Source organism: Perna viridis, chromosome 6, assembly GCF_037379345.1.
Source record: "Perna viridis isolate PV_CMFRI_1.1 ecotype Kerala chromosome 6, ASM3737934v1, whole genome shotgun sequence".
Taxonomy (NCBI): Eukaryota; Metazoa; Mollusca; class Bivalvia; order Mytilida; family Mytilidae; genus Perna; species Perna viridis.
The window spans coordinates 25,682,921-25,694,818 of record NC_142450.1 but is presented as its reverse complement, the minus strand read 5'-3'; the positions used below and the strand labels follow the sequence as shown (position 1 = coordinate 25,694,818).

General features: G+C 31.5%; 1 protein-coding gene across 2 annotated transcripts in view; it reads right to left on the bottom strand.

Moving 5' to 3' along the window:
- Nucleotides 1–525: 525 nt before the first annotated feature.
- The window catches only part of LOC148614245 (growth hormone secretagogue receptor type 1-like), a 46,805-nt gene continuing 35,432 nt past the window's right edge, over nucleotides 526–11,898 (bottom strand). The window contains exons 1-2 of one of the 2 annotated variants that reach the window (XM_088588224.1): nucleotides 7,070–7,341; nucleotides 526–3,851 (exon numbers count right to left, since the gene is read on the bottom strand). In XM_088588224.1, the coding sequence (XP_088444350.1) occupies nucleotides 2,654–3,754 (1,101 nt within the window). In that variant the 5' untranslated portion in view covers nucleotides 3,755–3,851; nucleotides 7,070–7,341 and the 3' untranslated portion in view covers nucleotides 526–2,653. Of the gene's footprint in view, nucleotides 3,852–7,069; nucleotides 7,342–11,898 lie in introns of those variants that run through there. The other variant, XM_088588223.1, reaches the window with a different exon arrangement.

Below are 11,898 nucleotides of genomic sequence, written 5' to 3'. Positions count from 1 at the left end.
CCACTGAAATTGGTATCCAAGAATAAAAGTACTTTCACAGTATCGATATTTGTTTCATTCAAAGTCAGTAATAAAAGATATAAATCTTTAGTATAAATACTGAAGTCATTGTTGTTTAGAGCCAAAATATGGTCCAAATATCTAAAAGTGTAATTATTGTTTTCTAAGTAATGTTTTTGGAAGAGTCTTTATATATTGTAGCAAAAGAGTGTAATTAGTAACAATACAGAAAGAGGTCTGCAATAAGTGGTGCACAATTGGTCCCCATGGGAACTTTACACAACAATACAAACTAAATACTGTTTGACATACATATGATATATTTAATTGGAACAAAACATTCAGTCGGATACAATTACCATGTGCAAACTATTTCACAGGATCTGCCAGATTTTTTCACGGGCAGCTTCTTACATAATTGACTTTTTATCATCGTAATCGCAAAGTTTCCGGAGTTTGTTTTGTTCCCAGATAATACTGTTTTATCATTATGTATATACATTTCTTGAAATAATTCCAATAAAACCAAATTATTCAATGTTTATTGTTAAGATATCATTCACAAATACCTTGATATTGGCATGTACATCTTGATAATTATGACACCTTTACTGATATTTGTTAAATTTCACACCTGTTTGTTTGAATGATGAATTGCAAAGTCGATGATGATATGTTGCTACATGAATATGTTTTGCTGCTCTATCTCAAAGAATGATTAGATGCTAATTACAACGAATAGATATTTTAAATATGTTGTCTTAACCGTTTGAACTGAAATTATCTAAAAATAAATGATTTGATAAAACAGTCGCGTTTTAATGAAGTGAAAACAGAGACATGCTTTCATAAGATTGTAAAGATTTGTCTTGACATTAGTATGCTTGTGAAATACATTTTTAACTTATTGATGATAAAGATGTTCAGTTACAGATCTTCAAATATTTATCCAGCAGTTTGACAGTTGATAAGAGTATCGTTACATATAAAAAGGAGTATCTAGAAATGTTTCTTTTTCTAAGTTGGAGAGATACGCAATGATATTGAACATAGCTTTCACAGAACAGACGTTGTCTTGTGTTATCTCGAATCTTCGGAATCTAGGCAAAACATGTTAATAACAGAAAAAAAAATAAAGCTTAAAAGTTTAGCTTGCGTTATTTCTTTTTCTACAGTAGGCAAAACGTTTAAACGATATTTCCAAAGTAAATGGCAAATCAAACTATCTACAATTTCTCATGAAATTATTTGTTGTAAAAGGTATGTAACAATTGTATATCAATCCGCGGTATGCAGTATTTTTACAGTTTTTAAAGTGTAAAAACTATAATCTACAAAAACATCTCAAATCATTACAAATTGTCAATTGTCTGCCAGAAAGACTCTGAAATAAAACAATAGTACGATCGAGTTTAGTATAAATGTAATGACGGTGAAAATAACTTAATGCTACCGACACATTTTTATAAATCTAAATTATGTTTTGCTCTTCATTTATTTTTAGATTACTTTGATGCCAAATGAATGTAATTCTTCTAATTGTGGCATCCTTAACTCATACATTGGGGAAAAATCCGAAGCAAGTTTGTAGATAAAATTTTATTAAACAGATGTGTAAAATATGTACATAACTGAGGAAAGAAAGACAGGCCAGGCATTCAACCCCAATATGGAATACAAGCAACGTCGATTATGCATCTTCGGCAATTTACTACAAAATCTGATTATGGACATTTTAAAAATGTTTTTTTTTTTTTTGCAATTAGAAAAATCTACAAAAACGAAATTCTAAGAATATTTGTACACCTACTTAAAGTTTTTTCTTATTTATAAAGGTGTAATAAACCGTCCTTTTCTTATATTTGCCTTGCATTTTGTTCTTGTACAATAAGTATTAGGTTTCGAATAGGTGTGTTGCATTTTCTATTCTCGACCAAAAACGACTGCCCCCGGGCATCAGACAATGCCTACTTGGAACATTTCTATTAAAACATCGAAGGAAAACTGATTCTGTAGTTTTATCAGCTTAGTCAAGGAAATGAATTCTTCATTTTATCAACATCGAGCATCACAGAACATTCTTAATTTAAATACATTTCCATTTAAAGTCACTTAAACTTAAATGGAGTGTCAAGCAATATCACTACAGTTTACATCGCAAATTGTGATCGATTTTTCTTTAAACTTGGAAAAAAAGACACTTAATCAGCAGAAACCGATTTTTCTACTTCCACAGAAAAAATCAAAAAATGCGGTTTGGTTTTGACAATATATTGAATTGTACTTACTTCAAGTGGAGTGGAGTCCGAGTTGCTCATTTGCTTTTGTTACTTTGTATGTATAATTTTAGTTACTTCATGTTCTTTGTTGTGTATGTCTGTTTTCCATGACTGGTCTTTGTCCCTGGATTACATTCTTTTGATTACCCGATAAAATTGCTTCCCTTGATTATTCTTCAACAAGGTTATAAGTCAACGAAAATTTGATATGTTTCATAATAAGTTTCATATATGCTGGTTCAATGTTGTACGCTGATCTATGCCTATACAGAGAAAAGAATGAAGATTATATTCAAACTCCATTATGAAATATTCTGAGCTATGATATGACGATGAATGAAAGACACAGAGTTCAAAGACACACGAATTAACAATTATATCGACTTTTCTGCGACAATTTCTATGGCTCTTCCATTATCTATCTGTTGGCCGACCACATGCATCTCTGAACAGGAAGAACTTCTGAACATGCTTTTACATAAGCAAACATTCTTAATCATTTTCCAGATTTTTTTCCGGAACGGTCTAGAAGCAATTACATAAATGACAGGTTTTATAGAATAGGAAACAAAGTGGAAAAATTGTGCTAAAGGTCCCAATTCCACAGGCTCCATAATCATGACTTCTCGATACACTCCATAGGGAACTCCTAGAATTAATGTAACGAAAGATATCAGTAACAGTAAACCGGATGTTTTATATTCTTTATCCTGGGGAATAAAAGCAGTTTGCCGCCTATGTAATCTAAATCCTGTGGATCTATTCCTTTTATAAAATTTCCAAGTTTTTATTGCAATAAGGCACGAAAGACAGAAAATTAGCACGTATGGAATGACAGACACTACTATAACGTCTACTTTATTCAATTCCGTCCATGTTTCCAAAAGCTCATCCTCTGGCCATGGAAAACAATATGAAAATGGCGCAGAAGATCCCACCGTCCAGGTGACGTAATGATAACAAACAACTGCAAATATCGCAAGTCCTACAATGACACATTTAGCGCGAAAAACAGTACAGAAGTTAGCTTTCTTTGAGGGCCAATATAAACCTATAAACTTTTCTATAACAAGAGCCGTCACGTACCATATTGATAAAAAAGCACAAATATGATTCATATACATACTCAGTGGACATATTCCATGAATGTGATATATAGTGATTCCCCAATTAGTCAAATAATTACAAAGCGTCGATAATAAATACCCCATATCAACAATAGCAATCGCAGAAAAATATCGAGACGACGAGACTTTCCTAAGTTTAGATCTGGTAAAGATATAAAAGCACAAAATATTTCCAAAGACACCAAATCCAATAATGAAAAGTGCTGCCCAGTCTTTGAATTTATTTATATTCATAAGTGTCTCGCTGAGCATAGGTCTCCTGCCATAATTGGACTGATTCATTTGTTGAGTGGAGTTCGCTGTACCATTTATAACTGAAGTAACTGGTTCCATAATGTAGCTCCGCATGGTACAAGGTTATTGCTGGTTCAATTTTAATTACTCAACGAGTAACTGTCCTGTCTAACTGTCTAACATATTTGCTAAATTTGATGTTAAGTATAGCCTGAAAAAGACGAAACACGTAAGAATAAAAAGACTACCTAGTAGAAAGAGTCTAAATTAAATTACGACAAAAAGAGTTTATGAAAAAACACACCATTTATTTACCGTTATTTCTGAAAGCAGTCATCATTTTCGATTCCTGAATTTCAATTTCCATGTTCGGCCTTAAAAATGAAAGAATCAAGTCTGATTATATTATTTACTTCCATGGTAACCCCAATCAAAGTTTTTTTTTAAACTGATGCTGTCACTAAGAGTAAAACATAATGTCTTAGACTTTTTTAATTTTCAGGATTTAGAGCTAGGGCTGGATGTTTCCTAGAAACAGGAATAATTTTGTCTGAATTGAAGAAGTATCATACTTAAACTTTAATCCTTATACATGTGTCATTATGTTGAATCGAAGCATGATTAGATAAGTCTATAACTACTTTACAATACAAAAGTGGTCAATGGTAAAGAAAGAAAAACTAATGCACAAATCTCAAAAGCTCTGTTGGCATCTATGAACACAATTGATGATGAAAATGTCACAAATGAAATATAAGATAGCTTTTGTTATAATATTGTCTTCGCTTTGCTTCCAGGGGGGGGGGGGGGACCTTGAAGCATATTTGTATAATTTCATATTTGTATCTCATTAATATATCTTTTGATTTCCAATAAAAGAATTATCAAGCAGGTCTTAAAACAGCATCATTATTAAAACTATATGCCGAAAGCTACAATTTCCCAACTCTTTAATCTATTGAAATGAATTGAATTTCTCAAAGACGTAATTGTTAAAAGCGTCGAATGTAGTTTTAGCAAACAAACCATTAGGGATATTATACTGAAATTTGCTATGACATAACAATGTTTATCATTACGTAAACACTGCCAATTCTTTCCCGACTTCAATAGCAGAATTAAGTTCATTTGAAGTTCTACACCACTGAATAGAGAATACTAAGCTACAGAAGGTTAGAGAAATATATAAATTCTCTAACATATTCTAATTAATGAGTCATTTCCAATTGTGTTCGTGAACATTTTTTTCTAATAGTTCTATAAAATGTGCCGGAAGAAACTAAGTAGTATTTCGTACAGATACTCTCATGAATTAGTCATCAATTTTAAACACTCGATATGTCTACCTGCATTTTTTATTACTACACAACGACACATTATGTGAACAGGTACAGGGTTTACATATATAGCATGATCAATAAAACGCCCAGCCACACCGGCGAATAACCCCATACGATATGGAGGAAAAGCCGTAAGGCGAAATCTATTTCTGGGCATGGTTTATGTGACAGTGAAGGCCGTGGAATGCAAAGTTAATGTTAGGAATGTAAATGAGGAAGTATCACTAGGCTTGTCTTCCATTAAGCGGTACATTTTTGTTATAATTTTACTTCCGATTCGTCTGGTTTGTCGATTGAGGCAAACAACTGGGTACAAACCAGTAATGGAACACGAATCAGGGGTTCAAGAGGAACGAACCGTTTAATGGAATGTACACCGGGTGTGCCGAGGAGATTTTCTACAAACATCTTCAGTATATGTATTCATTCTCTTCGATATCCTACACAGCACTTGTGAGAGGTTAAATGTGACATTTGGTATTTGAATGTCAACAGTGGACAGGACAAACACTTTTAAAGCTGTTTCATTAGTTGGGAAGACTATCGACAAACCGGTTCCGGAAAAAAGTCTGACCCTTTCAGCTGCCTGCTGTATACCTTTACTTTGATTTGACGCTTTACCATCATACGCTCCAAACCATTATCAAAAACAACTTAGCACGTTGCTAGAGTCAATTCACTAACAATTGTTTCTGGCCTACTATTTTGCCGAAGTTTCCATTTAGTATTGGAAATTTTCTTTTTGCTGTATTTAAAGCTAAAATACTATATGAATACCGTTATACAGAAAATACAAGCTGTTGTGTCATACTTTTGTCAGACGGCGGGCATAAAACTCTGTTCCTACACAGTTTTCAAAGAGTTTTCAGAAAAAATGAAAGGATAACGGATAGGTTTTAATCCAAAAATGTAGAGCGCAAACTTTGAATAACAATATCTTTTGTCAGGAGTTGTGATCGTATAGAAGCTACTTTGTATAAATATCAAAGAGTTCGACAAAACGAGCTCTATATTTTTTCCATAAAGATGTCTTATTAAAATCAGTAATTTTAACACAATTTGGCTAAATTTTCTGATTTTCACCTACAACTTTAGTGCAACACGTGCATTAAGTAGCAATCTTTCTGAAAATCGGACAGAAGGTGATTCATGTATGTCAAAAACCCACCAAATTCAGTTTTATTTCTTGTTCATAAACAGTAACTGATCACGTAAAAAGTTTTAGTTTTTCATTTGGTTGTTGCGCTTTTGAGATAAAAATTATATAGATTGTACATGAAAATTGCACTTTGCAAGAGTTATCGTTCTTGATTTGGCTTCATTTGGTTGCTTTTAGTGGGAGATAAATATATGATTTTCTCAAAAGTGCAAATCTGAATACAGAAAAGATTGTTATTTTGTAAAAGTATAGCACATGTAGACTAATAAAGCATCGTTTGTTTGGTGGGTTTTTCTTGACCATGAATCACTGTACCATTGGTATTGTCTGAATTTTATGTTGACTGGTACTTAACAGCAATGGAACTTTGATTTTAATGAAAGCACATATTCAGTTAGAGAATTATGCAATTTTCCAAAATTATTTAAAAAACACTTTAGTTTTGGGGCTGATTTTGATATGTTCTGAACAGAATCCTTTGATGAATACCAGTAAACACAAATAGTAACCAATGATAATAATGATAAAAAAAGTAATCAAAATTAGAAAATAGTGATGATAATGAAAACAAAAATAAAAAGAGTTTAAGTAAAAATTTTATAATATCAATAAGTAATCATATACAACTTAACACTATAAAAGCAAAGCAAATCACATACACAAAAAAACAAAAAAACAAAAACAAAAAGAAAAACACCAAAAAAAACCCCAAAAACAATAGAAATTAACAAACAAACAAACAAAACAACAACAACAAAACACACATACACAAAAACAAAAAATCACCAACGACAAAAAACAAAATTAAGACAAAAAAAAAAAGAAAGTCAAAAACTCAATTATCCACACAAAATAATTCCCCTGAAAACCAAAGAAAACAAAAGCAAATACAAACAAAAATAGCGAATATAAACAAACAAAAACCCTTACCTGAACTTAGAAACACAACTATCAAAGCTACAACGTTAATCAACCGTTACTATCATTTTTTTACGCTTTTACAAATGTTGATATGAAAGAATCCTATAGGACAGACAATTTAACACAGTGAAGGTATTCCAGATCAATTATGAAGGCTATTTTGTGTCAGTTGATATTAAGAGAGAAATCACTAGACGTCTATCAGTGAGAACTAAATAGAATAGTGAACAGTAGGATGTTTAGTTCAAATGCAACACATCTTTCAATAACACTAATGAGTAACGTAAGTTGTAATGTCTTAATGACATACATATCTGTTCTAGGATATTTGTGGAAGATACGATACGGCGTTAAATAATTAGATGATAAGACGCAATCAACGTCATCAAAATATGATGAAAATTTAAAAAGACACAAATATGTTTCTGAAATCCGATATTTTTGGGGACAAATCCTTTGGTCATGTTATATTGTTATTGACGATTATACACAAAGAAACCGCGTAACGAAAAAAAGAAACCAAAAAACAAAAACAAAAATAAACAAACGAACAAACACATAAAACAAAACAAAAAAAAAAAAAAAAAAAAAACAACAAAAAAAACAAAACCAAATTAATAAATAAATAAATAAAAAACCACAAATATACCAGCGTCTAAGTTTTTTCCATACCATGTGTGAACCATGTATAGCTCCAAAATAAAAATCATGTTAAGATTGGTAATTTACCTTCCGAGTTTATAGCCCTAGACAGCATGTTGTAAGTTCTATACAACTCCTATATTGTTTACTCACTCAGGAACTCAATACGTTATGCATAATTGTACAGTCTTAGTGTAATAATCGATTGGCGATTTCACCACAAGTTTTGATAATAAACTAAGAAAACTACTGACCAAACAACACGACAAACGCGATGATTTTTCATTCCGTACCGTTAACTTTCCTTTCATCTGGGGCAACATCTAGAGTTTTCATATCACGACACATACGTTATGCCACAGCTTGCCGTAACTACGCAGACTTTTTGCATTGCACTAGACTTCTTACAATTAGACTCCTAGATTATGTTGCTACAAGGTTGAAGTCGTCCCTACAGAAGTTTTATGGTCGTCTTCATCAGTTCATGGATCATTGCGATGTATCTTTCTGTACCATGACAACTGATTTGTTCAGTCATAGTTTTTAGTGGAGTCCCAGTTGCTCTTTTACTTATATTACTTTGTATGTATATTTTTGTTTTTTTTTATTTTCTTTGTTGTGTTTGTCTGCTTTCCGTGTCTGGTCGTTGTCCCTGGATTACATTCTTTTGATTTCCGCTAGAAAGTTTGTTTCCTTGATTTGTCTTTAGTTTTGAAATTATTTTATCTTTTTGCTCAATTTATAGATGAAACCATACGTAACTTTTAAAGAAAAAAAACAAACAAACAAACAAACAAAATAAATCAAAATAAAACAAAACAAACAAACAAACAAAAGCACTTGCACATTCATTGTTATTTGAAAAAACATCATATCGTTTAAAAATCAGCGCTCAATACTGGAATAATTATTTACGTAAGTTACATGGTTTTTGATTGGACTGGAAATGTCGTCTGTAATCTCATGGAATACTCTGTTATATAACCGCGACATCATCCACATTTTTAATGCCCGTGATTTAGGTTATTTCATATTATAGACAAGAAAAAAGATATAACAAGCATCTCGACTACAAATTTAAATATATTTTACTCTTCTTTAAAAGCGCGCTTGCGAGCTTTACAGTTGGGGTATATTCAAGATTTCTAGAAATCGTGTTACTTTTTCAACTGTACATGTAGAAGTGGCACATGTATATTGCGTAAATTTAAGAATGTCTTGCGATAGATAAAATATAAGCCGTAATAATGTATTAAATCATTACTTTTTGTTGCTCGATAAACATTTAAATTGAAGTCATTTTATTGGCGTGTACTAAAAAATTCCATTTTCCTTTTGGCTTCAATAGCAATAAAGCTGTTTCCATTTTTATAGCAGTGATAAATGCTATTAAGCCTATATATGTTTAATATCAAATCATGGAGTTTGCGACAAAAGCATTTTCAACATAACACAATTTCCACAAGAGAAACATTAAACTGTAATGAAATTGTGCAACTAGTAAAATACTGAAAAATATGCAAAGTTTTAATGAGCAAAGATAAAAAAATGTTTGTCAAGTGAATAATTGGAATAACAAAATAAAAAAAAAATGGATTTAAGAAAGAAATTTTAAGTGTATAACACTTTTAATTATAATTCATTTTGTATTTTATTTCGGCGGCTCATTTTTATTATGTTTGTAATAACATTGTTACACACGCAAAATTCAAACTTTCCAACTATGTAAATTATGCAAATGTCAGTATTTTGTATAATGTTCACTTAATACAAGGTGTGACCTTTCAATAGAAAAGTTAGAACTAAATACTTAGGAAGTTAATGGTTTAAATGTAAAGTGTATACAAGAAGTACTCAAAACCAAAAACCATCGAAATAGGAAGTAAAATCAAGCGCCGATATGATTTACCAGATTATGCCAACAAATCAACACATTATAAAAAGAAATGCTTGTTGTCAATTAATATTATATCATTGCATTAGTCACATCTAATGTACATTTAATTATACAAGTAATCGTTTTTTTTTGTCTTACTCTCTTTTCTAATCTTTTTATCACTTTTGTTTAAATAACATAATTCAAAGTGATCCTGAATGTTTCTAATTAATTTCACAATAGACAAAATTGTCTTATCAAATATTTATTAATGTTTAGTTTGAAAAATATATTTTGATGTGAAAAAATGAGCCTTTATTATTCATAAATAGAAAAGTATAAATTTATGTTTTATAATTGCGTCCATCGACTTCTGAAATCTGTTTGGCTTTAACGTATCTGGAGGAAAAAAATATACGTTTTGAAAAGAATATTAAAAAAAAAACATTGCGTCATGACAGATATCTAAATATTTTCATAATTTGTTTCTTTTCATCAATAAATTCAAGCACAAACAATTTTTATGGAGGGAAATACCCAATATTTACACCAAATTGCAGTAAATATCTAAGGCACAATATTCTTCGTCATTTGCAAATGAAAAAATACCAAATTTTAACTTGCACACCATTGTTTGCTAAAAAAATAAATAATTAAATAAATAAAAAAAAAAAAAAATAAAAAAAAAAAAAAAAAATAAAAATAAAAGTACGGTACACCGATACAAATATGTAGTAGAGAATCCTCCTGCTTTGTAAAAAGGAATTCTAAATCATTTTCCAAATATACCGAAGAAGATGTTTTCAAACTGCTGGATTTTTTTTATCGACAACATATTTGTCCAGTCTAGTGGACGCATTCTTTAACAAACGGCCGGTATCCCATTGGGAACAAATTGTGCTCCTTTACGTGCTGACCTATTCTTTCACTCTCATAAGGCTGACCTTATAAATGATCCGATCCAAAGGAGGGAACATCGTTTAGCTAGATCATTTGATCTCAGTCTCCGCTTATATATGATGTATTATCGTTAAACAATCCTAGTTTCGGGGATTTGATACATCGCATCTACCCCAAAGACCTTGATATAAAGGACACAATAGACACTATGAAGTCAGCCTCATATCTTGACCTTCACTTGGTAAAGGAAAATTATTGACAAAACGTGATGATTTTTCATTAAGTATACATGTTTGTATTGTCAACTTTCCTTCCATCTATGGCAACATCCCTTCCGCACCGGCGTATGGAGTTTTCATATCACAACTCATACTTTATGCTACAGCTTGCCGTAACCTTTTGTTTCGCGCTAGATTTCTTCCAATAAGGCTTCTGGAACTGGGTTATGTTGCTACATGATTGAAGTCATCGCTACTGAAGTTTTATGGTTGTCATCATCAATTCGTGGATAGTTACGATGTATTCATATGTACCATGAAAACTTATTTGTTTAGGGTACCATAGTTTTTCTTTCCTCTTTCGGCTACCCGGACTTGACTTTTTATGAGCAACTAGGTGGGTGTTTCTAGAAATGCTTTGAGGACGCTTACCCTACCGGTGCACCTGGTCCATACTCCCATTTTTAGCGGAGTCCGAGTTGCTCATTCACTTTTGTTACTTTGTGTGTATTATTTTGGTTATTTTATGTTATTTGTTGTGTTTGTATGTTTTCCATGTCTGTTCGTTCTTTGTCCCTGGATTATATTCTTTTGATTTCCGCTATAATCTTGGTTTCCTTGATTACTCTTGAGAAGGTGGTGATGCTGTAGATACATTTTGCAGTTTGGTGTAAATATCATATTTGCCAAGTATAGCATGTCTGTTTTTTATTTTCTTAACCCTGACAGGGGTAGGGGAGCAGTTTGATAAGCTGGTAAACTTGTGTGCTATACCTTTTGTGAAGTTAAGAAATCCAATTGTCGTATACTGATCACGCTTTCAAAGCTGCAATTTTTCTTTTTGGCATATTGTTCTCCAACTGCATGGTATTATCATGAAATATTTTATTAAAAACCGAACTATTACATTTCTATTTAGGTTTAAATCATGTTATTGTAATACAAACCCAATAAATTTCTGTTGCTGTTACTTTTTCATACAGATTATGTTGTAACTTGTTTCCGTTAACTAAATTTAATTTTAATCTCTGCGAATTTCGTTCATTTAAATGTTTTGGTGCAGACAATAACATTAATGTACTTCCAGATGTTTTTTTAAGGGATGGACTAAAATGTCCTAGAAGTTTCTTTCTTGATTTACATTGAATTAAAAAAAATGTCGGTGAAATAAGCACTTTTAAGCTACTGAAAGAAAATGGTTT